We start from the raw sequence: 27,917 nt of genomic DNA on the forward strand, positions 1-27,917 counted from the left end.
TGTCCCTAGTCACTTCTGCACTGCTGACACAGAACAATTACCCTCTAGTGAGCTAAAAAAGGTTTAAAATGCCATGCCATTAGCAATGAGTTTTCCTCTATCTTTAGTTTCTTCTTTCAAAGACACTAAACACTCTACTACTGTTTTTATTTTTGCAACTGAATTTGTTAAACATTTATTTTTAAAGGTATTTTGTTTACACAATGCTCCATTGGTCAAATATTGACATTGATCTGAAATTCTTAGAAAAGAAAAAGTTAAAGTGTAACATTTTATGCACCACAGAACATGCAATTTAAAGGGCTACAACGTGACCCATGTTTTTATTCAAAGTATCATGCTTAATATTGCTTGTTTAAAAAGTTAAGGAAAAGAGTTCAAGTTAAGTTAGTTAAGATAAAACATGGTTAACGTGCTATTTCAAATAAGAATGCCCCTTCCAGATTCATGTTTTAATACTTGATTCTCAGTAGATGGAACTTGTTGAGGAGAATAAGAGGTGTGACTTTGGTAGAGGACATATGCCCTTAGGGGTTGGCTTAGAGGTTTAAAATGTCCATCTCATTTCTAATGAGCTTCTCTCTCTTTGCCTCCAACTTGCATATAATGATATAAGCTCTTAATCATTACGCCAGTGCTTTGCCTGCCAGTATGTTGCCAGGCTCCTTTCTATGATGAATATAGACTCATTCCCTGAAACTGTAAGCAATTCCTAAATTAAGTATGATGTTTTATAAATTTTCTTTTTTGTAGTGTCTCTTCATAGGAATAGAAAATTAACTAAGACAAAAGTTGTTAGCAGAGGATGGTATGTTTCTGCCACAGGTCTGGCTATGCAGGGTTTTTATAGAGAAATAAGGAAATTTGGAGGACTTTAGACTAGAAAGGAGGACAGCCACAAAGCTCCACTTAGTATTGGCTTCTATATAAGCTTGGAAGATATCAGTGCTAATAGCAATGTGGACTATTGAGCAATGAGGCTCAGCTCAAGAGTTTACAGAAGGGAACAGGATTAGCAACTGGGATAGTGACCATTCTTTTGATATTTCACAGAGAATGGACTTGTTTACTTCATTTGTCCTAGAAATCTGCCAGAGGCTAAAATCAAAGGTTTTGAACTAATTTCATTGGCAGAGATTTCAAGACAGCCTAACACTGACTCTATTGCATGGCTATTATGAAATAATAGAGCCAGTACTATTGTTGGCAGGCTATACCAAGATGTACGCCTGAAAAAAGTTCACTATGCAAAATATAATGCAAAATAAATTTACTGATGGAGGAGATGGAAGTGAAGACCTGGGAAGAGAACAAAAACAGACAAATGCATGTGTAGACAGACAGACAGACAGACAGGAAGCATAAGAGGGACAAGAGGATGTGAGGGGCATAGAGGGTCATACAGTGAGAACAGAGATAGGGAACACTAAGCAATAAAGATGGTATTGCTGATGGTAGTTTTGTCTGCAGAACACACTTGGTACACCTGCTGTACCTGTCATACTTTAGGCAGGGGAAGGTAAACCAATTGCTAGGTCTTTGAGAGGAAGCCAGTAGGCCTCTACCCTAACAATGGTTATTTGTGACCGCATTTGCAATGTTCTAACACGAAAAGACAAGCAAAAAAGAGATATAGAAAGTATGTCTGAGTTTAAAAAAGCACCAGAAAAAAAATCTAATATTGCAACCAAGTCTTGTTTTTAAGAATGGAAAAATATTAAAGATAAGTCTGATGCAAAATGGAATAGAGTGGTGCCTTTGGGGGTGAGAACCCCCATCCTGCAAGTTTACAAATCGTAAAAATATTGTTGATTGATCTGGGTTTATTTGGTTTAACAGGTATATTTCCTGGTGTGCCAATAAGCACTATAGAGAACCATTTTGTTTCTTATGCCTAAGTGAGTTTCCTTATGAGATGTGCCAGCATTTCAGAGATAAAGTGTTGTGTACTCTTTTTTGTAGCCACTTACTGCTGCAACTGCAAAGGCCCTGGAAGACTGAAATGCTAGTAGTCTCAAGCTAGGAGGGGACTTAGGCAATCGAGCCTACTTCTAAAGCACCATGTTCAATAATCCAAATAAAGAAATGGGGAGCAAACATATCAGCTCGACTGGTTGGCCTCAGCTTTCAGCAAATTCAGGGCTCAAAGCCATTTGAAGCGGTTTGTACTCCACAGCTGATTCCTGGATAGTTCGTCAGTCAAGTGAAAATCTGCTTAGACAGACATAGGATAGGGACAGAGGTTAAACTTTCGAACCTTGAGATATGCAGGTATTGAAACGAGCTGGGCTTAACGAGTCCATTTGATATGTGAGAGGTGGATCCCAGTCTTATCCTGGACTCCCTAAAGTTTAATCATGTAAACTTTAGTATGCAGAATAGAGGATTTAGGTATATTAGCATTACCATTTTCTGTAGTTAGTACTGAAATCCACATTGTAGAAAAAGCAGTTAACAGCTGTCTGTAAGATGAATAGACTCATGCCTTCCAGTTATTTAAAAAGCTATGGCTTTGGGTTACAAAGAATGAACAGAGTTTTCTCTGTACTGAGGGATAGCTACACATACATTGGAAAATGATGTTTTTAGCTTAATGAGAGAGACTTTTAAGTTCAAAATTAGAAGACTGTTGTTATTTCTTCATTACATGGGATGACTGTTTGAGTGTTTGGTTGGTTGGTTGATTAGTTGATCAAAGAGAGACGCTGCAGGATGTGTTTAGTTTCTCAAGCAGCAGGAAATCACCCTCTCAAAGATGAACCCCAAGACCTTTTAGAAGAGTGTCTTTATTGTTACACAAAGAAACCTTTAGTAAGCCAATTTCTGTATATCAAAATGTCTTATCTGATCAAGGTGTTGTCCTAAAAGAGCCTTGACCTTAAACAAATCTCAGACTTTCTGGTTTGTCAGGTATGTCTCAAGACTAAGTTAGACAATGGTTTTAAGAATCCTTCAAAAGAATAGCTCTATGAATTCTCCATCTCATGTGGGTTAGAGGGCACCAAGACCTGACCATATTGCTGATGTGCTTACAGACAGGAACTGTTCTCTGAGAGCTCTACCAGAAACTGACTGAGACAGACTTAGATACACCCAACATTGGACTGAAGTCAGGAACCACTGTGGTTGAATTAGAAAAAGGATTGAAGAAACTTAAGGGTTGAAGTCTTCCTAGGGAGACTTCATAGGAAGACCAGAAATCTCAACTAACCTGAGCACCTAGGAGCTCCCAGATACTGAGCCACCAAGGAGTCAACATGGGCTAAAATCCCTAGCACATGTAGAGCAGAGGACTGCCTTGACTGGTCTCAGTGGGAGAAGATGCACCTAATCCTCAAAAGACTTGAGGCACCAGGGAAGAGGAAATGCCTGGTGAGGAGGAGCACCATTTTGGAGGCAATGGGGAGAAAGAATGGGACGAGGAACTATGGGAGCTGAAACCGGGAGGTGGACAATAGGCAGAATGTAAATATATAAGTAATTTTTAAAATTCAGAAAACAGTCACTCAAAAAAAAGTGTGTTTTCAAAGCCTAGGTGCCATCACTCTGGAATTCACACCAGGTACAATGGTTCTGATAAAGTCTGCTATAGAATATAACCACGGGAAATTTAAAATCCTAAGTTTGTGACTGATAATGGTAGTTAGTGCTTTTTAAGTTTATCAGAACTGCATTCATCAATGTTAAAACCCTGAACTCCTGAAATCTGTTTATTCTCAGTTGATGTTAGTGGTTAGTAAGTTCATGTGGGTAAAGGTCACGGAAAGGGAATGCAGAATGCAGTCCAAGGCAAACACAAACATGCAAATCTTGCTTCTGACACTTCAGCTTGCCTAGAGCCATTTAATAATTTCTCTGAGAAGGTTTTTGCATTTTTAAATTAGGAATGTTAAAATAAGAATAACAGCATTGAGATGCACAGACACTTTTCCACCTGGACCAGCAGAGAACCTGTGTCACAGGCCTGGCAGGGTTGTGCCTTGAGCACACAGAGCACAGGGAGTGATTTTTGGTGCTTGTGGAAAAGCTTCCTCTCCTGCTCGCAGTTAGGGCCAGGCCTCTGTCAGAAGGAATCAGGATCTGCCCTGAAAGGCTGTGCTGGTGGTCTAGACACACAGGTTCTTTTCCACCTGGACCAAAAGAGAACCTGGGACACGGGCCTGGTGAGGTTGCACCATGAGTACCCAGGGTGCAGAGAGTGCTTGGCTGTGCTTGTGGAAAAGGTTCCTTTCCAGCCCACAGTAAGGCCTGAGACTTTGTCAGAGAAAACCGGGATCTGCCCAGAAAAGAAAGGTGCTCAAACATCAGATCAACAGATGCTTTTGCACCTGGACCAGAGGTGAGCCTGACAAACAGGCCCAGGGAAAGCCTGGGAGTTCTCAAAGAGCAGAGAGTATTGTACTCTTTAAAAAAGGGTCCTTTTTGTCCTAGAGAAAGAGTCAGTTCCCCAACATTACTACTCAGGAACTATGGGCAGGGGGCTGACCTCCCAGAACAGCCCCACAAGAGCTCCCTGAGCCCACAAAGACAGAGCTGAGTAAGTGTTACCAGAACTTACTGCTTGCCCACAAAAAGCCGAACACACAGATGCAATTTTCTTCCTGTGCATATGGGCCCTTAGAGCCACAGGAGAGAGAGGCACTAGTCATTGACAACAAGTCCATGTATAATCACAGATAAAAAAGATGGCAAGAGGGAAATGAAAGAACTTAAGCAATGGAAACCAAGACAACCTGGCAATATAAGAACCCAGCTCTCCCAGCACAGCAAGCAGTGGATTGCCAAATGCTCCAGAAAAAGAAGACTCAGACTTGAAATCATACTTCACAATGATGATGGAGATCTTCGAGAAGTGTGTGAATAACTGCTTTAAACAATAACAGGAGAGCACACATAAACAAACAGAAGCTCTTAAAGAGGAAACACAAAAACCAGTCAAGAACTACAGGAAAAACACAACCAAACCGGTTACAGAATTGAAAATAGAAATAGAAACAATAAAGATAACACAAAAAGAGACAACCCTAGAGATAGAAAATCTAAAACAGAAATCAAGAGTCACAGATGCAAGCATCACCAAAAGACTACAAGAAATGGAAAAGAGGATCTCAGGGGCAGAAGACAACATAGAAAACATAGACAAAACAGTCAGAGAAGATGACAAAACCAAAAAGCTTCTAACCCAAAATGTCCAGGAGATCCAGGACACAATAAAAAGACCAAACCTAAGAATAATAGAAATAGAACAGGGCGAAGAATATCAACTAAAAGGCATAGTAAATATATTCACCAAAATCTTAAAGGAAAACTTCCCTACCCTTAAGAATGAGATGACCATGAGCATAAAAGAAAACTACAGAACCCCAAATAGATTGGACCAGAAAAGAAATTTTTCTTGACACATAATAGTCAAAACACCAAATGTTCAAAACAAAGAAAGAATACTAAAATCAGTAAGGGAAAAAGAACATGCAACATATAAAGGCAGATCAATCAGAATTGTACCAGATTTCTCAACAGTGACTAGGAAAGCTAGAAGATCCTGGACAGACATCATGCAGACTCCTAAGAGAACACAAATGTCATCCCAGGTTACTATATCCAGCAAAACTCTCAATTTACATAGATGGAGAGACCTACATATTCCTGGACAAAACTAAATTTGTAAAATATCTGACCACAAATCTAGCCCTACAAAGAACAATAGATGGAAAACCCAACACAAGGAGGGAAACTACACCCTATAAAAAGCAAGAAAATAAGTAAGCAAGTAAATCAAGAGAAGAAAACACAAACATAATTCTACCTCTAACAGCAAAAATAGGAAACAACAATCACTATTCATTAATATCTGTTAACATAAGTGGACTCAATTTCCCATTTAAGAGACATAGACTATCAGACTGGATACATAAACAGAATCCAGCATTTTGCTGCATATAGGAAACTCTCACAGAAACAAAGACAGACACTATCTCAGAGTAAAAGGCTGGGAAAAAAATCCTTCTAAGCAAGTGGCCCCAAAAACAAGCTGGAGTAGCAATTCTAATATCAAATAAAATAGATTTTCAACCAAAAGTTATCAAAAATATGAGGAAGGACACTCTTTACTCATTACAGGGAAAATTTATCAGGAGGAATTCTCAATCCTTAACATATATGCTCCAAATACAAGACCACCCATATTAATAAAACAAACCCTACTAAAGCTCAAAACATACATTGCACCACACACAATCATTTGACAAAATTCAACACCCCTTCAAGTTAAAAGTCTTGGAAAGAACAGGAATCCAAGGCCCATATGTAAACATAATGAAAGCAATATACAGCAAACCAATAGCCAACATTAAACTAAACGGTGAGAAAGTTGAAGCAATCCCACTAAAATCAGGGACCAGACAAGGCTGCCCACTCTCCCCCTTCCTATTCAACATAGTACTGGAAGTCCTGTTGGCAGCAATTAGACAGCAAAAGGAAATCAAAGGGATACAAGTTGAAAAGGAAAAAGTAAAAATATCACTATTTTCAGATGACATGACAGTTTAATTAAGTGACCAAAAATTTCCACCAGAAAAGTTTTACAGCTGATAAACATCTTCAGCAAAGCGGCTGGATATAAAATTAACTCAAACTAATCAGTAGCCTTCCTCTTCTCAAAGGATAACAGTCTGAGAAATAAATTAGGGAAAAGTTACCCTTAACAATAGTCACAAACTATATGAAATACCTTAGTGTGACCCTAACTGTGCAAGTGGATGACCTTTATGACAAGAATTTCAAATCTCTGAAGGAGGAAAATGAAGAAGATATCAGAAGATGGAAATATCTCCCATGCTCATGGATTGGAAGGATTAACAATGGACATCTTACCAAAAGCAATCTACTGATTCAATGCAATCTCCATCAAAATTCCAACTCAGTTCTTCATAGAGTTGGAAAGAGCAATTTGCAAATTCATCTGGAATAATGAAAACCCTAGAATATAGAAATCTATTCTTTACAACAAGAAAACGTCTGCAGGAATAACCATCCCTGACCTAAAGCTATATTACAAAGCAAATGTGTTTTAAAAAAAAAAAACTTTGTGGTACTGGTACGGAGATAGGCAAGTAGATCAATGGAACAGAATAGAAGATCCAGAAATGAACCCTCACACCTATGGTCACTTGATTTTTGACAAAGGAGCTGAAGGAAATTCTTAACATCCTTAGTAATCAGGGAAATACAAATCAAGATGATGGGAGAGTGTGTTGAGTGGGCGGGGGTCTCTGCGGAGGAGGAGGAGGCGGAGGCGGTGGCGGCTGCGGAAGAGGGCAGAGGGTAGTGGGATGGGGGTCCCGCGCCAGCGCTGAAACTCTGGGTGGGCGTCCATGGCGCCGCGGCGCTGACAAGGCTGGGAGCAGCACCCCTTCTGCCCTCACAGCTCAGCGTCTGAGTAACCTGTCCTTCCGAGCCATGCCCATCGCGGCCGCCCGGGTCGAGCCAGGTATACATACATTAACAACTGGAAAGCTGCTGAATAATGGAGCCAGACATCATTCGAATGTACTCGTCATCTCCACCACCTCTGGACAACGGAGCAGAGGATGACGACGAGGATGAGTTTGGGGAATTTGGTAGATTTTCAGAAGTCAGCCCTTCTGGGGTAGGGTTTGTTGATTTTGACACATCAGATTATACCCGTCCCAAGGAAGACTTTGTACCTTCAAACCATTTTATGCCAATTCATGAATATTCAGAAAATGTAGGTAGCCTTACAAGCTTTAAGTCTGTTCACAGTGGTAAAGATGAGGATATCACCGCCGAACTTTCTACTCCTGTGAAAAGTCAATCAGACTTAGTTTCTACCACCAGCAAAGAACTGATTCGCACTACAACTTTAGACGCTTCCATCGATGGTATGGAAAGCCTGGGAGACTTAGATAAAGTTGTGGTGCAGGGACCAAGCACCGAGCAACTCAGAAGTTTATCTCCAGGAGATTTTAGAACTGATATGAACATTGTTCACCAAACCAAGCAGTTAGAGAGCTGCAACGGTGAAAAGCCTGCTTGTCTGGAAATTCTGACAAACGGGTTTGCAGGTTTGGAAACTGTAAATCCTCAGGGAACAGATGACCTAGACAATGTGGCAGATTCAAAGGGATCGAAGCCTCTTAACACTGTGGCACTGAGTGCATTTTAGAGTCTACAGCTAGTCCTGCTACGGAATTTGCAGATTTTTCTACATTTTCCCAAGCAGAAAGGACACCACTAGAAGAAATAGAATGTGCAGTTTTAAATGATGATGATGCACTGACCATTCAGGGAAACAGCAAAAGCCACAGAGTCAAGGAGCTAACTTGTATGAAAGAAGTGACTTTGAGTGGAAGCCTTGAGGATACAGGGGACAATGAAGGAGAGCATGAGGTCTGCGCCTCAGAGTTCCATCCCATAGCCGACAGAGGGTTGAAAAAGAAGACTGTCAAACACTGCAGCAGGATGAGTTTCTAAACTCAAGGATTCAGTCTGAGGCTTGGCACTTGGTAGACTCAAATGAGAATTCAGAAGCCATTAGGAGAGAATTGTGTAAAACTGAGGAAAATGACTTATCCATGGATTCTATTAAAACTTCTGATGTTGATGAAGTTGGTTCTTCCAAACAAGAAAATAGGAAGTTGACTAATCCCAAAAGCCCAAACCCTGATCCCACGGAAGAAAATGTTTTGGATGATTCTGCTGCAAGCATGAAAAATGGTGACAGTGGTAACGGCTTTGTGACTTACCACAATACCAGTGAGGATGATTTTGGTGATTTTGGCACAGCCAGTGGCACCACTCCACTCTTTGTTACTAGCACTCGAGATTCAATGAGTGACATCACTTTTGAAGACTCCTCAGAGCATTTTCTACATTGTAGTGAACCAGGTGATGATTTTGGAGAGTTTGAGGATACAAATGCTGTTTCTTGTCAAAAGGAAATGATATTTACTGAGTCAGACCTCAGACAGACTTCTGATGGCTTATTAGCAGGAGAGTCTGGTGGAAAACACAATAAACCAGACTCAAAACTGAAAAATGGTCAAGACAGTGAGTTTGGAAATTTTGATTCTGTGCCAAATATTCAAGGTAGTGCTTTTCAAGACTCAGATGATTTTGCAGACTTCAGTTCAGCAGGTCCTAGCCAAGCTGTAGACTGGAATGCTTTTGAGGATGAACAGAAAGACAGTTGTTCTTGGGCTGCCTTTGGGGATCAGCAGACTGAATCTCATCATCGAAAGGAGGTCTGGCAGTCACATAGGACAGAAGAAACAATGGGCACCCTGGGGACCCCTAAAATGCACAGTGTCTCTCCAGCAGCTTCCAAAGGAACAGTTGCTGGTGACCATTTGCAGGAACCCGCCACTTCAGTTCAGACAGCTTTACTCAACCGGTTGGAGAGAATTTTCGAAGCCTGTTTTCCTTCTGTATTTGTCCCTGATGCCGAAGAGGAAGTCACTTCCCTGAAACACTTGCTGCAAACAAGCACCTCACCAGTAAAAGCAAGAGAGGCCTTAGCTGAACGTGGTGAGCTGAGGGATGTATGGACCGAACTGCAGGATATTCATGATGCACATGGTTTGTGATACCAGTGGGGTGGCTCTCATAGCAACAAGAAGCTTCTGTGCTCCTTGGGGATAGACACTCGAAACATTTTATTCACTGGAAATAAGAAGCAGCCTGTTATAGTGCCCATGTACGCAGCAGGATTGGGTATGTTGGAGCCCACCAAGGAACCACTGAAACCACTATCTGCTGCAGAAAAAATTGCTTCTATTGGTCAGACAACCATTATGACACCATAAATGAACACGTGTACATCTGATCCATTCCAGGAGTCTCTCCCACCTGTCCAGTTTGACTGGAGCAGCAGTGGCCTTACTAACCCTTTAAATGGTGTTGATCCAGAGTTGTATGAATTAACAACTGCTAAGCTGGAGACCTCCACCTCAAGGCTCAGAGTGACTGATGCATTTGTGAAGCTCATGTCTACAGTGGAAAAGACAAGCACGTCAACCAGGAAACCAAAAAGAGAGGAACACCTAAGTGAAGAAGCCGTGAAGGTGATTGCCAGCCTTCCCGATCTGACCTTCATGCATGCCAAGGTGTTGATGTTCCCAGCCACACTGACACCTTCCACAGGCTCCCAAGAACATGCAGACGTGTAGCTGGTTGAGTCGGACAATTTTAAATACTCTTTCCTGTCCTCTATCCCTTCCCTACCATCAAAAGCATATCATCTGTAATTTAAAAATAAAAACATTCAAGTTCAGCTAATTGGTTGGTAAGCCACACTAGAAAGGTATACATAGTAATGTATATTTATTTACATACTGAAGTCCTAAATTTATATTAGAAAAAAATGTAAATAATTGGGGATGAACATTTTTGAAGATTTATTCTTTTGTGTTGCTGGGGTGTATACATTTATGTCTTTGTGAAATACACTGGTGGTGTCCTTCTTAAAAACTTTTGAAATAAAAAAAGAAAATTAAAACCTCAAATCTCCACCGTCTGAAATCCCCTTCAGTCTTTCCCTGCACTGACAGCTCTTAACTTCCCTGTCTTACATTCTGTTGCTCTTACTTTCTCAAAAGTTCTTCAAAATTCTTGTTTGATTTTCAGTTTTGTATATGATGGTTTGTTTCAGACCTGGCTTTTGTTCACTTTCCTGGGCTTTGTTTTCAGTCTTTTCATCAGGCATATTGCTGTGTGACCTTCTCAGGGGTCACTCCATCCATGTTGCTGGTTGTGGGGTGTGGATCACTGCTAGGATGTGATTGGAGGCTTGAAAGAGAATGTGCCTGTTCTAATTGGTGTGATTTGGAGAAGGACCAAATTATATGAATGTCGTAAAACTAAATTTGTAGAGATCTTTCTGTTCTGTCATACCACTATTTTTTGAGGGTTTTGCACAGTGTAAAATGACATAATCATAGATTGCTATGGTTTAGGCTGTATATACAGTAAAAACAAAAGACTGTGGGTTTTAAAAGCTTGGGGAAATTCCTATGGAAAAAAGAGAGACATGTAGAAGAGCCTCTGACAAGGTTAATGTGCATGCCCAAGGTTTTTGAGATTTTGGTGTGTAAATTTCCTTTTAGCTTATACAATAATAAAATAATTTAAAAGAAATCTAAAAAAAAAAACAAATCAAAACAACCCTATGATTCTACCTCACACCAGTCAAAATGACTAAGATAAAAAATTCAGGTGACAGCAGATGCTGGGGAGGATGAGGAGAAACAGGAGCATTTCTCCATTGTTGGTGGGGTTGCAAGCTGGTACAACCATTCTGGAAATCAGACTGGTAGTTCCTCAGAAAATTGAACATAGTACTACCTGAGGACCCAGCTATACCACTCCTGGGCATATACCCAAAAGAAGCTTCAATATCTAACAAGGACACGTGTTCTACCATGTTCATAGCAGCCTTATTTATAATAGCCAGAATCTGGAAATAATCCAAATGTCCTTCAGTTGATGAATAGATTCAAAAATTGTGGTATATTTACACAGTGGAGTACCACTCCGCTATTAGAAACAATGACTTTATGAAACTCCAAGGAACATGGATGTATCTAGAGAATATCATTCTGAGTAAGATAACCCAGTCACAAAAGAACAGACATAATATGCAGTCACTGATAATTGGATACTAGCCCCAGAAAGATCTGAATACCCACAGACCACATGTTACTCAAAAAGAGAAAAGCCAAAATTGGTAGCCTCAGCCGTTCTTAGAAAAAAAAATACAATAAGTGTGTAGCACCCTCTCAGAGTGATGTACACCTAGACCTTAAATCATTAATAACTTAAGAGCTAAGAAGATAGTCATGTAACAATTTTTGGTATTTAAAATTTTTTATGTTTAATCTATACACACCAAGAAAACTTTGACTAATTCCATGTTATGTTTTGTTTTACATGTACTTTATGCTCATTGTAACTAGTAAGATTTCAATGCATACTATCAATCTTTTAAGAAAATCAAGTACTGACAAAAATATATTCATATAGTTTTATGCCAAAATGCCTTTAAAATCTGTACATGTATCTCTGTTCTTTTAAATAAAGTTGTAAGAAAAAATGAATAACAGTATTATGCATTAAAGAGTTTTATTAAGATAATTAAACAAGATGATACACACAAATAACTTAGAAACTGTTTAATTTCCAGTTCTGAATATGTACTGTGTTTGACCAAGGATTCACTTCGTTCCAGACCCAACTCATGATGATAGGCCATTTTCTGAATTTTTAATGAAATAACTTGTTTTATTGACTTATTCTCTAAGACAAACAAATATTAGTTTCCATCTGTAAGGGACTTGAGTAGTTGGATTGCAATTTCCAGAAAAATCTTAACATGGGTGGCAAATCAAAATAGGGGAATAGAGATAAGGTCAGCTATGGAAACCACAGCTGTAACTTGGGTGATGTGTCTCCTCGTTGATGTGTTGTGATCCTTGAAGGTAGAATTAACAATAGTATAAAGCGGAGTAAATATGAAACTTTTTATTTCCTTAATCACTTTTTTAACCTTTAAAATCTAAATTTCTATTCCTTAGAACACTCTTAGACCCTCTGAACAAACAAAAATTTTTTTAAAATTAACCATTTACCAGACAAACAAGTAGTAATTACTAAGGGAGTCATTGCAATGCAAGTTCTTTTTTATTTTATATCATTTTATTGACAATTCTCTGTATGTACATTTTAAATATTATCCCCTTTCTCCCCACACTCCATACCCTTCCCCATTCCCTTGCTTCCATTAAGATGCTCCCACTCCCACTCAACTCAGCCCCTTGGCATCCCCCTGCACTGGGAAAAGAGCTTTCACTGAACCAAAGGCTTCTCTCCCATCGATGCTAGACAAGGCCACCATTTGTTACATATGCTGCTGGAACCCTGGTTCCTCCATGTGTGCTCATTGGTTGGTGTTTTAGTTCCTGAGAGCTCTGGAGTTTGGGTGGTTGATACTGATGTTCTTTCCATGTGGTTGCAAACCCTTTCATCTCCTTAGGTGCTGTCTCTACAGTGTGTAATCTGAGGGTTAGCTGTAAGCACCTTCTATATTAGTATGGCTCTGTCAGAGCCTCTGATGGAGGTATCCATATCTGACTCCTGCCAGTAAGAACTTCTTAGCATCAAAAATAGTGACTGGGTTTGAAGGATGCATAGGGGATGGATCCCCATGTGAGGCATCTCTGAATGGTCATAATTATGTGAATTATTTCTTGGGTATTCTGAGCTTTTGGAGCTAGTATCCCCTTATCACATGTGTGTTCGTTTGTGATTGGGTTACCTCACACAGGATGATATTTTCTAGTTCTATCCATTTACACAGAATTTCATCAAGTCATTGCTTTTAATAGCTGAGTAGTACTCCATTGTGTAAATGTACCACATTTTCTGTATCTGTTCCTCTGTTGAAGAACAACTGAGTTCTTTCCAGCTTCTGGCTATTATAAAAAATGATACTATGAACATAGTGGAGCATGTGTCTTCTTCTTATTTGTTGGAACATTTTTGGGTATATGTCCAGGAGTGGTATAGCTGGGTCATCAGGTAGCACTCTGTCCAGTTTTCTGAGGAACCGCCAGACTGAATTTCAGAATGGTTGTGCAAGACCTTAAGCCTTTCTCTAGGGACCCTTGTCCACTGACCACCTAGGAGTCAATTTTGTTGCAAAAGCAAGAGGATTTTATTATACAGATATGCTGGGGTTCAGTCACCTTGTGGAAGGAGTGAACCCGGAGCAGTAGTTACAGTGATTTTTTTTTATAGCTGAAGACCACAAACAGGCGGGGGTATCTGGGGAGCAGGGTATCAATGCCAGATGTTCTATTTCTGCTGGTTTTACCCTTTATCTATTGTCAGGCATCAGTTAAGGCCTTGCAGTTGGCGTTATCCTGAGACCATGGGCTCTGGGGGGTGTTATCAGGAGAGCAGCTGCAGCCCCAGTCCCTTGTTAGCTCTTTCTGAGGAGGAATGTTATCAGGTTCCTAAAGGGGCACAGCTGCAGCCTGTCATCAACTCTTCCTGAGGACACTGAGGGGGGCAGTTTGTATTTTTCCACTATTGGGGCCTTTTAGTTGTACCAGCTTGCAATCCCACCAACAGTGGTGAAATGCTCCTCTTTCTCCACATCCTTGCCAACATCTGCTGTCACCTGAGTTTTTCATCTTAGCCATTCTGACTGGTGTGAGGTGGAATCTTAGGATAGTTTTGATTTGCATTGCCCTGATTACTAAGGATGTTAAGGATTTCTTTAGGTGTTTCTCAGCCATTCTATATTCCTCAGTTGAGAATTCTTTGTTTAGCTCTGTATTCCATTTTTTAAATAGGAATGTTTGATTCTCTGGAGTCTAACTTTTGAGTTCTTTATATATATCAGATATTAGACCTCTATCAGATGTAGGATTGGTAAGAACTTTTTCCAGTCTGTTGGCTGCTGTTTTGTCATATTGACAATGTGTTTTGCCTTACAGAAGCTTTGATATGTCCTGAGGTCCCATTTGTCCATTCTTGATCTTAGAGCATAAAGCCATTGGTGTTTTTGTTCAGGAAATTCCCCCATTTCTGTGTGTTCTAAGCTCTTCCCCGCTTTCTCTTCTATTAGTTTCAGTGTACCTGATTTTATATGGAGGCCTTTGATCACCTTGGATTTGAGCTTCATACAAGAATATAAGAATAGATCAATTTGCATTCTTCTACCTGTTGACCACCAGTTGAAACAGCACCATTTGTTGAAGGCTGTCCTTTTTTCACTGAATGTTTTTATTTCCTTTGTCAAAGATCAAATGACCATAGGTGTGTGGGTTAATTTCTCGGTCTTTACTTCTGTTCCATTGATCTACCTGCCTGTCTCTTTACCAATACCATGAAGTTTTTATCATGACTAATCTGTAATACACTTTGAGGTTGGGGATTCTTATTCTCACAGAATTCTTTTATTTTTGAGAATAGTTTTCACTATCCTGAGTTTTTTGTTATTCCAGATGAATTTGCAAATTGCTCTTTCTAACTCTAAAAACATTGAGTTGAAATTTTGATGGGGATTGCATTGAAATTGTAGATTGTTTTCGCAAGATGGCCATTTTTACTCTATGAATCCTGCCAATATATGATGATCATGAGAGATCTTTCTATCTTCTGATATCTTCTTCAGTTTCTTTCTTCAGAGAGTTGAAGTTCTTCTCATACAGATCTTTCACCTGCTTGGTTAGGGTGACAACAAGGTATTTCATATTGTTTGTAACTATTGTGAAGGGTATTGTTTCCCTAATTTCCTTCTCAGCCTGTTTATTCTTTGAGTAGAGGAAGGCTACTGATATATTTGAGTTAATTTTGTACCCAGAAATTTTGCTGTAGTTGTTTAACAGCTGTATGATTTCTCTGGTGAAATTTTTGGGTCACTTAAGTATACTATCACGTCATCATCAAATAGTGACATCTTGACTTCTTCTTTCTAATTTGTATCCATTTGACAAACTTTTGTTGCTCTGGCTAGTACTGCTTCAAGTACTATATTGAATAGGTAGGAAGAGTAAGCAGCCTTATCTAGTCCCCGATTTAGTGGGACTACTTCAAGTTTTTCACCATTTAGTTTGATATTGGCTACTGGTTTGCTGTATATTGCTTTTTAATACGTTTAGGTATGGACTTTGAATTACTGATTTTTCCAAGACTTTTAACATGAAGGGGTGTTGAATTTTGTCAAATGCTTTCTCAGATTCTAATGTGATAATCATGTGGGCTTTTTTTCTTTGAATTTGCTTATTTAGATGATTATGTTGATGGATTTCTGTATATTGAACCATTTCTTCATCCCTGGGATGAAGCCTACTTGATCATGTTAAATGATCATTTTGATGTGATCTTGTGCTTGGTTTGCAAGAATTTTACTGAGTATTTTTGCATCAATGTTCATGGGGGAAATTGGTCTGAAGATCTCTTTCTTTATTGGGTCATTGTGGATTTATGTATGAGCATAATTGTGGCTTGGAAGATTGAAGTGGGTAGTGTTCCTTTTGTTTTTATTTTGTGGAATAATTTGGAGAGTATTGTTATTATGTCTTCCATGAAGGTGTGATAGAATTCTGCACTGAACCCATCTGGTCCTGGATTTTTTGGTTTGTTTTGGTTTGTTTTGTTTTGGTTTGGTTTGGTTCGGTTGGGAGAATTGTGATGACTGCTTCTATTTATTATTGGGTTACAGGAATGTTTAGATGGTTTATCTGATCCTGATTTAATGTTTGTACCTGGCATCTGTCTAGAAAATTATTCATTTCATCCATATTTTCTAGTTTTGTTGAGTATAGGATTTTATAGTAGGATCTGATAATTTTTTTAAATTTCCAGTTTCTTTTGTTATGTCTCCGTTTTCATTTCTGATTTTGTTAAATATTGTCTCTGTACCCTCTGGTTAGTTTGGCTAAGGGTTTATCTATTTTGTTGATTTTCTCAAAGAAAAGGCCCCTGGTTTTGTTGATTCTTTGGTTGTTTTTGTCTCCTCTTGGTTAATTTCCACCCTGAGTTTGATTATTTCCTGCCATCTACTCCTCTTGGTTGTATTTGCTTCTTTTTGTTCCAGAGCTCTCAGGTGTGCTATCAGGCTGTTAGTGTATGCTTTCTCAAGTTTTGCTTTTGTTTGGGGGGGTGCTCTCAGAGCTGTGAATTTTCCTCTTAGCACATGCCATAATTAGGATATGTTGTGCCTTCATTTTCGTAAAATTCTAAATAGTCTCTAATTTCTTCATTTCTTATTTTACCAAGTGATCATTGAGTAGATAGTTGTTCAGCTTCCATGTGTATGTGGGCTTTTTATGTTTTTCTTGTTATTGAAGACCAGAGTTAGTCCATTGTGATCTGATTGGATGTATGGTATTATTTCAATCTTCTTGTAGAAGCTGAGGCCTGTTTTGTGACCAATTATATGGCCAATTTTGGAGAAGACACAGTGGGGTGTTTAGAAAAAAATATTTTCTTTTGTTTTAGGATAAAATGTCCAATAGATATCTGTTATATCCATTTGGTTCATAGTTTCACTGTTTTTCTGTTCTGTTCAGTTTCTGTTTATATGATCTGTCCATTGATGAGAGTGGGGTGTTGAAGTCTCTCACTATTATATATGATTTGAGCTTCACTAGAGTTTCTATTCTTTTTTTTTTTTCTTGAAGAATGTGGTTTTCCTTGCATTTGGCTCATAGATATTCAAAATTAAGAGTTTATCTTGGTATATTTTTCTGCTCTTTATCTTTTTGATAACTTTTGGTTGAAAATCTATTTTATTCAGTATTGTTTCTTGGAACCATTTGCTTGAAAAAAAATTTTCCAGACTTATACTCTGAAGTGGGGTTGTCTTTGTTGCTGAGATGAGTTTCTTGTATACAGCAAAATTCTAGGTCCTGTTTTTGTATCCAGTCTTTTGGTCTATGTCTTTTTTTATTGAGGAATTCAGTCCATTTATGTTAAGAGATATTAAGGAATAACAATTGTTGCTTTCTGTTATTTTTGTTGTTAGAGGTAGAATTATGTTTATGTGCTTATCTTCTTTTGGGTTTGCTATAAGATTACTTTCTTGCTTTTCCTAGGCTGTAGTTTCTCTCCTTGTGTTGGTGTTTTTCATCTATTATCTTTTTAGGGCTGGATTTATGGACACATATTGTGTAAATTTGGTTTTGTCCTGGAATATCTTGGTTTCTTCATCTATGTTAACTGAGAGTTTTGCTGGACATAATAATCTGGGCTGGCATTTGTGTTCTCTTAGGGTCTGTATGATGTCTGTCCAAGTGCTTTTAGCTTTCATAGTCTCTGTTGAGAAGTCTAGTGTAATTCTGATAGGTCTGCCTTTATATGTTACTTGACCTTTTCCCCTTACTGCTTTTAATGTTTTTTTTTTTTTTTTTTGTTTTATACATTTGGTATTTGACTATTATGTGTTCAGAGAAATTTATTTTCTAGTCCAATCTATTTGGAGTTCTGTAGGCTTCTTGTATGTTAATGGCCATCCCTTTTTTAGGTTAGGAATCTTTTCTTCTATAAACTTTGCTGAAGATATTTACTGGCCCTTTAAGTTGGGAGTCTTAGCTTTTTCTACACCTATTATACTTAGGTTTGGTTTTCCCATTGTGTACTGGATTTTCTGAATGTTTTGGGTTAGGAGCTTTTTGATTTTTGCATTTTCTATGCAAAATGTTTTCTATGTATCTTCTACTCCTGAAATTTTCTCTTCTATCTCTTGTATTCTGTTTTTTATGCTTACATTTACAACTCCTGATCTCTTTTCTCGGTATTCTATCTTCAAGGTTGTTTTTTGTGTGTGTATATCATTTTTTTTATTGTTTCTATTTTATTTTTAGATCCTAGATGGTTTTGTTCAATTCCTTCACCTCTTTGGTTGTGTTTTCCTGTAGCTCTTTAAGCGATTTTTGTGTTTCCTCTTTAAGTGCTCCTACTTGTTTACTTGTGATCTCCTGCATTTCTTTAAGGGAGTTATCCATGTGCGTCTCAAAGCCCTCTACCAGCATCAGGTATAATTTTAAGTCCAAATCTTGTTTTTCTGGTATGGTGGGATATGCACTACTTGCTGTGTTTGGAGAACTGGGTTCTGATGTTCCAGGTTGTCTTGTTTTCTGTTGCTAGGTTCTTGTGCTTGCCTCTTACCATCTTGTTGTCTGTGATGTTACTTCGTCTTGTTGTCTCCAACAGGAGCTTGTCTCTCCAATGGGCCTCTGGATTTGTGGGCTTAGATGTGAGAGTTTTTCTGGGTTCTCAGCTCTCTGCAGGCAGGTTGTGGGTCTCAATGGAAGTGGCATGGCCCTAGCTCTGGGTGCAGATGGAGACCAAAAGGGTCTAGTCCTAGGCAGCGCTGCGATTCCTGTGCCCTGTGAGTTCCTGGTAGTCTCTCTTTGGATAGTGAAGCTAAATTGGGGTCTCACCTGTGGGTTTAGGAGTGAAAGCACTCCTGGGTGCTCATCTTTCTTTCAGTAGCTTGTGGGTTATGATGGCTGTGGGTTGGCCCTAGCTCTGGGCACAGATGGAGACTGGAAGGCACATGTTATTTTAAATAAAGAAATAGTAAAAAGTTACATTTGAAACCTATTTATTACCTTTAATATCAAGCATGTTAGCAAGGCAAACCTGTCTGATTTTCTCAACTGGAGTTCTGGTACCTCTAGAAAGAGCAAGACCTGAAGTTACATATAAAATTAAGTATCAAGGTAGCTGCAGCTTTGGGGAAAAGAGCAGCTTTCTCTCTGTTGTTAAACTGTCAAACTGACAAAGTTTGTTAGCCTAACCATCAATTGCATCAGAAATATGACAAAGATAACTGATAGCAGGAAGAGTAGTCCAAAACCCTGGGTATCAGTTACAATGACAGAGACTTATCCACTATCTAGATGGTTGCCTTAGACCATATGCCTATGTCAAGAGCAGTGGTTAGTCTTTGACTGTCACACAGAACAGAATTTGATTTTTAGATGCCACACAGAGTATCTGCTAGACCCAGGTTTGAGAGATTTTTCTACAGAGGAGAAACTGGGAGAACAGACCTTACATTGACCATGCAGAGTAGAGCCATCAACTCAAGAGTGTCCAAACATTGAGTAGAACCCTGTTGGCAGGTGAGGCATGAGGAAGAGTTTTTCAGTACTTAGTAATACCACAATCTAGGTGGAGTAGTCAGTTCCCCATTATCTGTTTGGGAAATCTTAGTGTTCCCTGTACAGCCTGACATTTCTCTCCATCCCATGAAGCTTCTTCCATTTAACATTATAAGTTCCACAATCAACAAATTGCTAAAGAATTTAAGGAGCATACCTAATAAGTATATCTGATTTTGGATGAAGTTCACTTCTTTTTAATTTCTGGCTTTTAGCGTCACCTTGAAAACATATATAGTAGGCTAAATAAAGCTTATTACTATAATTAAATACAGTTAAATTAGCATGACTAGTATAGTTTTCAACAGAGTAAATAATTTAATCATTTGTAAGGTAAGGATTAACTTGAGTGTCTTAAGCATCTTTAACAATTTATAACAAGTTAGTAGCTTTTACAAAAACAGGATTTTCACATTTAATTCCATCAAGTTTGAATATCAAATACTAACAATTTTTGAACTGAATATCAAAATAAAACTTCGAGTGATAATATATCTAGTCCATGGGGAGACTGGTAATTTGACTCGCATGACCCTTTATAGTACACCATTACAGAACAGTGGAGTTGTTTATAAAATAGCTAAAACTTAACGAAGTTAATGAAGAAAGGGAGGCTAGATAGATTCTCAAGTCAGCCTCTGTTATCCTGAATAGACTCTCAGTGAGGAGAGACCCTCTATAGACACTTTGCCACACTGCCTAGGTCATCAAAGATGGAAAGATCCCAGTTTCTGGTATTTATAATTTGATATTCATACATGTGGTCCTAAATATATAGCCTTTTGCTTATTTTTAAACATTGCAATTCACAGACCACATGAAGCTCAAAAAGACAGACCAAAATACAAACGCTTCAGTTCTTAGAAGGAGAAACAAAAATACTCACAGGAGGAAATGCAGAGACAAAGTTTGAAGTACACACTAAAGGAAAGGCCATCCAGAGACTGCCCCACCTTGGAATCCAGCCCAAATACAGCCATCAAACCAAGACACTATTGCTAATGCCAAGAAATGTAGGCTGGCCGGAGCTTGATATAGCTGTCTCCTGAGAGGCTCTGCCAGAGTATGACAAATATAGAGACAGACACTCACAGCCAACCATTGAGCTGAGAACGAAGACCCCAATAGAAGAGTTAGAGAAAGAATTGAAGGAGTTGAAGGGGTTTGCAACCCCATAAGAAGAAGAATACCAACCAACCAGAACTCCCAGGGATTAAATCATTATTCAAAGAGTACATATGGATGGACCCATGACTCTAGCTTTATCTGTAGCAAAGGATGGCTTTGTTGGACATCAATGGGAGAAGAAGCCCTTGGTCCTGTCAAGGCTCAATGCCCCAGTGTAGGGGAATGTCTGGCTGGGGAGGCCGAAAAGTGTGTATGTGTAGGAGGGTAGGAGGGGGAGCACCCTCATAGACTCTAGGGTAAAGGGAATGGAATAGGCAGTTTCTGGAGGGCAAATTGGGAAAAGGGATAACATTTGAAATGTAAATAAAATAGACCAAAGGAAAAAACCCCAAAATGTCTCATAGCCCTACTAATGCATGCATAGTAAAAGATGCCCCTTTAAAATACCCAGTTTTTACATTTAAATTTTATGTAAAACTCAAAATTGCTCTTTAAAGATTTTCTTTTAAAAATAAAAGAATGTATTTATTTAGGCTAGCAACTTTAACTTGTCTGTACCATTCCTAACAATGGGTATGGTACAAGTCAAATTTCAGGACCATGATTAGATAGGGAAGATCATGCAAAATGAATATAATAGTAAAATTTGTAAATGATATAGGTAGGAAAGAAACCTGATGCATGAAATCCAATAAAAACATAGCTTTATTTTGAACATCAGATTTAAGCACTATCATGCTTCCCTCCCCTACTCATATTTTATCTTAAGCTTAAAGAGAGTTTGTTTGACCAAAAACAACTTGAAACAATGAGGACTAGTGGATTAGGAAAGTGTACTAACTTAGAGAATAACATAGGCATATAAACTACAAGTGGAGGAAGTAGGCAAAATTGTCTGATATGCAGGCTAGGGTGGGGAATGAGGTATCTGCACCCACTCCTCTGTGAATTGCAACTTTCTAATACAAAGTTTCATTGGAAAAGTCAAATATTCAGTTAGGGTCCTAGCAAAGGAAACTTTTATCAGAAAGCCAAAGGATCCATATACTATATGTTGTATGAACTCCCAAAAATATGAGTGAAGCTTTGGTTAGGGCAGTAATAAACAAATGTAGACAAGTCCATGGAGTCATGAGAGAGATTTAGCCGGAGATGCTTCAATGTGTTGAGAAAATGTCCACAGAAAAGTGTTAGCCAACTCCATTTACCAAGTTTAAATCACAATCTGACAAAAAAAAATCAATATTCTCAGTTCTAAATTTAACCACAAATACTTAAGATCACTGGTGAACAGATAAAATAGTAGAGAGGGAAGAAAAAGTGACTAAGGGAGGAAGTATGGGCAAATCATTACATTCTTCTAAATAGCTAAGTTACTCAACCTAGTGAGAGGTCTTATTGCTGAATGAAGACTAGAATTTTAACTTATATTTACATGTCTTAAATTTTATATTCACTGGATATTTTGGATTATACATTTTGAAAGATAAAATGAGTATATAGTTGTTTATAAGTATTCATGTCCAAATTACAGTCTGCCAAAATTTCCAGCAGTGACCTGGAAAACTGACCTCAGAAATTAAAGAAGTTTAAGACTTTTTAACTGTAGGCTACTGTAATATCGAAAATAAAATGCCTATTTAAAAGTATCCCCCTTTTTACATTAAGAGGAATGAAATAGGGCATAACAACGATGAGGCAAAATCAAGCTCCAACTGTGCAACAAATCAATAGGAGAACACAAGTAAGCAAGCAGAAGACCGAAAAGAGAAAACACAAAAATCAGTTAAAGAGCTACAGGAAAGCACAACCAAACAGGTAAATGAACTGAAAACAAAAATGGAAACAATAAAGAAACCACAAAAGGGGATAACCCTGAAGAATAAAAATTCTAGGAAAGAGATCAGGAGTCATAGATGCATCACCAACATTATACAAGAGATACAAGAGAGAGTCTCAGGAGCAGAAGATAACAGAAAACATTTACACATCAGTCAGAGAAACTGAAAAACTCAAAAGCTTCTAACCCAAAAATCCAGGATATCCAGGACAAATGAGAAGACCAAACCTAAAGATAGTAGGTGTAGAAGAGAACAAAGACTGCCAACTATAAGGCACACTAAATATCTTCAACAAAATCATAGAAGAAAAGTTCCCTAACCTAAAGAAAGTTGATCATGAACATAAAAGAAGCCTACAGAAGTCCAAATAAATTAGACCAGTAAAGAAACCCCTCCAGACACATAACAGACACAACATCAATTTGCCATAACAAAGAAAAAGTACTAAAAGCAGTAAGGAAAAAACAACAAGTAACATATCCAGGCAAAGCAGAAAGAATTACACCACACTTTGTAACAGTATTAAAGCTTGGAGATCCTGGACAGAGGTATACAAACCAAAGGAGAACATAAATGCCAGGCCAGGTTACTATATCCAGCAAAAATGTCAATTAACATAGATGGAGAGACCAAAATATTCTAGGACAAAACTAAACTTTAAAAATATCTGTCCACAAACCCAGCCCTAGAAAAGATAAGCTGCAGAAAGCTCCAACACAAGGAGGAAGACTAATCCCTAGAAAAAGCAAGTAAATTAGTAAGCAAGAAAACCAAGAGAAGAATACTCACAGATGTAATTCTACCTCTAAAGCAAAAATAGTAGGAAACATTAATCACTATTCTTTAATATCTGTTAACATAAATGGGCTCAAAACCCCAATAAAGAAACATAGAATATCAGACTTGATACAGAAACAGAATCCAGCATTTTGCTACATACAGGAAACTCAGAGTTTAAGACAGACACTATCTCAGAGTAAAAAGCTGGGGAAAAAACTTCCAAGCAAACTGCCCCAAGAAACAAACTGGAATAACCATTCTACTATTGAATAAAGTAGATTTTCAACCAAAAGTTATCAGAAAAGATAAGGAAGGACACGTTTCATGCATTACAGTGAAAATCTATCAGAATGAATACTCAATCATAAACATATATGCTCCAAATATAAGAGCACCCATATTCATAACAGAAACCATACTAAAGCTCAAAACATACATTGCATGACACACAATAATAGTAGAACATATCAACACCTCACTCTCATCAATGAACAGATCATGGAAGCAGAAACTGAACAAGGACGCAGTGAAACCAGCAGACATTATGAACCAATTGGAATTAACAGACATCTAAAGAACATTTCATCTTGAAACAAAAGAACACAACTTCCCCTCAGCACCTCACGGCACCTAGGAATGTGAGGCAAGCTAGCACTGTACTAAGATGTTCTCAAAACAATTTAAAAAGTATGTTATGGAGGGACACGCTAACCCTGGGTTTTAGAAAGTTGGAGGGGATTTCAGAAAAATAGGAATACTGGGCATGGAGAGATTCCTCAGTGGTTACAGGGCATAAAACAAAGCTGCAGAATAAGACTATGTCTTTGTAGGGTTTACTGCTATGAACAGACACCATGACCAAGGCAAGTCTCATCCATAACAATATTTAATTGTGGCCAGCTTGAACATTCAGAGGTTCAGTCCATTATCATAAAGGCAGGAACATGACAGCAATCAGGCAGGCATTGTGCAGGAGGAGATGAGAGTTCTACATTTTCATCCAAAGGAAGCCAGGAACTGACTGGACATGCTCAGGCAGCTAGGAGGAGGGTCTGCAAGCCCACCCCCACTGTGACACACTTAGACCAGCAAAGCCACACCTTGTTCCATTCACTGGGCAATCCATATGCGAACCACCACATTTCACTCACTGGTCCACATAGGCTTGTTCAAACACATGAGCCCATGGGGGCCACACCTAAACATAGCAGAATGAAAAAGTACATTTAGCTCATCTTCCAAAGTCCCCATAATCTGCAGCAGTCTCAACAATGTTAGAAGTGCAAAGTTCAAAGTCTCTTTTAAGATCCATCCAATCATTTAACTTGAATTCAGAGTAAGACAGGAAAGCAGCTGGGGAAACTCCAAACCCTGCCATCTCCATGTCTGATATCAAAGCAGTCTTCAGATCTCTAACTCCTTTTTTATCTTTGTTGACTGCAACAAATTTCTCTCTCCTGAGCTGGTTCCACTCCCCATTTACAGATTTCCTTGGCAGCTATCCTGAGTCACATCTTCTATATCTTTGAGGCTCCAAAGCTTCCATGTTGCAGCTTCTCGTTCTAGTATTTGGGAACCACACATGATCTTCTGGATTCCTCCAAAAGGCTGGCATCACTCCTCCAGCTCTGCCCTCTGTAGCACTGTAAGCTCAGGTTGATCCACTATACTGTTTTTGTTGGTTTTGGTGATCATCCATGGCACTGGCATCTCCCATACAGTGGGGTCTGCCACTGCAAGTAGGCCTCACCAATAGCCTCTCATGGGTTTCCTTCAGAGTGCCAAGTCTCAAATCTTTTGCATGTCTCCTTCGTTCCTGGATTTTCAACTTCAACTTGTCAGGAGCCATAATGGAACAAGCTAATAACTAGCAGGTGAGCATCCTGAAATGGCCAGCCTCAGGTTATTATATAGTCTGAGACTGGTCTGCCCTTCTTGAGCAAGGCTGTAAGGGATTCATTTTAGGAAAGATCCCTGCTATTAATATGCTTTTCCTGTTATTATTAAAGATATATAACAATCATTAAGTTCTAGCACACCCCTATAGAGCAGATCTCTGCAAATCTACGAAAATGTACTGTCTTATAGTATTGCTAAATAGACTTAGAAATGACTTAAGTCTAAAGGATGATCCTATAAGATTCCTAACTTATAACTGATCATTAAGCTCTTTTATAGTGAGACTGCCATTGGGTCACTTCTGATAGCCCAAACTGCAATGAGAACATTGCCAGTCTCCTAAGTGACACCAGTTAATTTCTCTTAGATAGTAACTAGACTCTCTCCAACTTAGAGCAAATTTCAAGAGGTGTAAAACAATTAACCAAAGGTTATAAAAGAGGAACCAATGATTTATTATAGAAGCTAGGTCAAGGAATAAAATATTGACTGGGTTTATCTATCTATACAAAGCTTCACTAATAACATAGTTATGGTTTTAAACCCTCAGTGAAACTGTGGAGCAGAGACAGGTGATGGTTGTTTAGCCAGATAATTGCTCCTAATTGATATGCATATAAACATTTTCTGTTGTAAACTTCTATTTCAATTTATGATTTGAATTTTGGTGTGAACTTGTGATGAACTTTGTAACATGTGATCATGTACTCTGAAAGATTTATGGGTATTGAGGACAAAGAGAAGTCATTCATTCTATCTCCCCACCCCCCCTTTCCCTTTGGAAGGTTTTCATAGGACACATTTACCACATAGTAATTAACGTTATAATCACTTTGCTAAGTGTTCCTTTTTCTTCCTGTGACTATCTATTAGCAGACTAAAAGTTAGAGGTCTGCAGTTTCAGCTGAGCTAGTACAAAGTCTATTTACTTAATTGCTTGCTGTTTAGGAAGAGGTGCTAAGTGACAGAGACTGCAGTCTCTGGCCTCAGGAGATCACAGAAAGCAGGACAGCTAAAATAGCATAGTAACTTAGATAATAAACTTTTATTATACAGCAACCCTAAATATTTCATAAGACTCGGTCTTACCCTTGAATCTCATAAAACTAAATCTTACCCTCCACTAAAGCTCTTCCTCTTCCACTGTCTCAAGAAGAAAGACAAACCCTGATGCTGGGGCTGGCTCCTAGCAACATTGTACTTTCATCAGTGGCCTTCCATGGCCTCTCACAGTGCCAAACCTCAGCTGTCTTTCATGACACCTTCAAAACCAGTGGCACATGGGTGACTTAAATATTACCAAGTACAGCTGCAGCATGAGGTACTGAAAGACCCCCGGAGGGTATCTTCCGTCTGAAGAGACCCCTCCCAAAGGAGCAGCGAGACCACTCACTATGGATGCAAGTAGCAAGAGGTTTATTTACACAGGTACCTGTGGGCACACAGTCTCTCGGAGGACTTTCGCGCCGGACAAAGGGGCAGTCCCCTTTTTATAGGGCTTGGGGGGCAGAAGCAAGGTACAGAAGCAGAAGCATAGCAACAGGGTTTTAATTGGTTAATTTAAATGAAACTAGGGTGAACTGGGGACAAGCCTCAAGTTCTTCGGAAAGGGTGGCCTTGGTCCCTCCTCTGGAACAGGGTGCTGTTTTTCGTCCTTGTCTCAGCATGTATGGCAAAATATTGTGTCTTTACCCCGGTCTAGGTGGTCAACTGCAGACATCTTGTTTGGCAGGGACTGTGGCAGAAATATGGCTCCAAGGACACAACTCTTGGTACCAATCGGGGGCTGCAGCTTATCTGAAAGCTGGGCTTGTCTGAGTATCTCCCTTTCTTTGTCTATTGCAAGCTGGCCGCCCACCGGTATCTTGCTTGGCCACCTGGGACCCTGACCTAGCCTGCCCCGTGTGTGCACAGCCTTACAGACATGGCATTTACTGTTGCTAAGCGGGGGTCTTTCATTTCAACTACAGATATCTTGTTTTGACAGGGACTGGGCTGTCCTCTGGCTCACTCTTGTTTCAGTATTTTTCCATTCCTGCCTGTTCTGGGCCTAGCACAAAATAGCGTTATTGCAGCTAAAGCAGGAGGGGGTTTTTCAGTACAACCCTGGCTATCTCTGAAACACACTTCTTCCTGCTCTCAGGAAACACTTCCCAGAAGATTCCACCTCAGTCTGTTCTTCATCACCTCTGGTGTCTCAGTTCCAGATCGCCCAAATCAATTAGTCAATAGCCTCCTCTACTCTTGGCTATAACGCCAGAAACACATAGCCAAAGTTGTCAAGTTCTTCTGCTTGCAGAAGCTTGAAAATGGCCCTCTTGTTCTGTTACACTGTCCCTTGCTTCCTCTTTTTGAGGTCCTTCATTGATTAAGCTCAGCTGTACTGGATCTTGCTCTGTTGATTGACCTTGAACTCAGAAAACTGCAGGCTTATCTCTAAGGATTAAAGGTGTGTACCACCATTCCTGGATTTAAGCTTTTCTTCACCTAGACCTTTCCCTATCTCAGGCTGATCTTTAACTCAGAAATCTGCTTGACTTTATCTCCTGGGATTAAAGTGTGTATCACCTTGCCT

At 39.0% G+C, this 27,917-nt stretch overlaps 1 protein-coding gene and 1 pseudogene across 2 annotated transcripts in view; both read left to right on the top strand.

Moving 5' to 3' along the window:
- The window catches only part of LOC308417221 (THO complex subunit 4-like), a 72,189-nt pseudogene that overhangs the window by 42,532 nt on the left and 1,740 nt on the right, over nucleotides 1-27,917 (top strand). The gene's annotated exons all lie outside the window — the stretch shown is intronic.
- Nucleotides 7,526-10,187, top strand: LOC308417606 (aftiphilin-like; the record flags this gene model as incomplete). The annotated part of the gene is given in 5 exon segments (XM_080912967.1): nucleotides 7,526-8,162; nucleotides 8,165-8,446; nucleotides 8,449-9,602; nucleotides 9,606-9,731; nucleotides 9,855-10,187. Coding segments are annotated over 5 exon segments (2,532 nt in total).

This window comes from Micromys minutus, assembly GCF_963924665.1.
Source record: "Micromys minutus genome assembly, chromosome: 2".
NCBI classification, from domain to species: domain Eukaryota; kingdom Metazoa; phylum Chordata; class Mammalia; order Rodentia; family Muridae; genus Micromys; species Micromys minutus.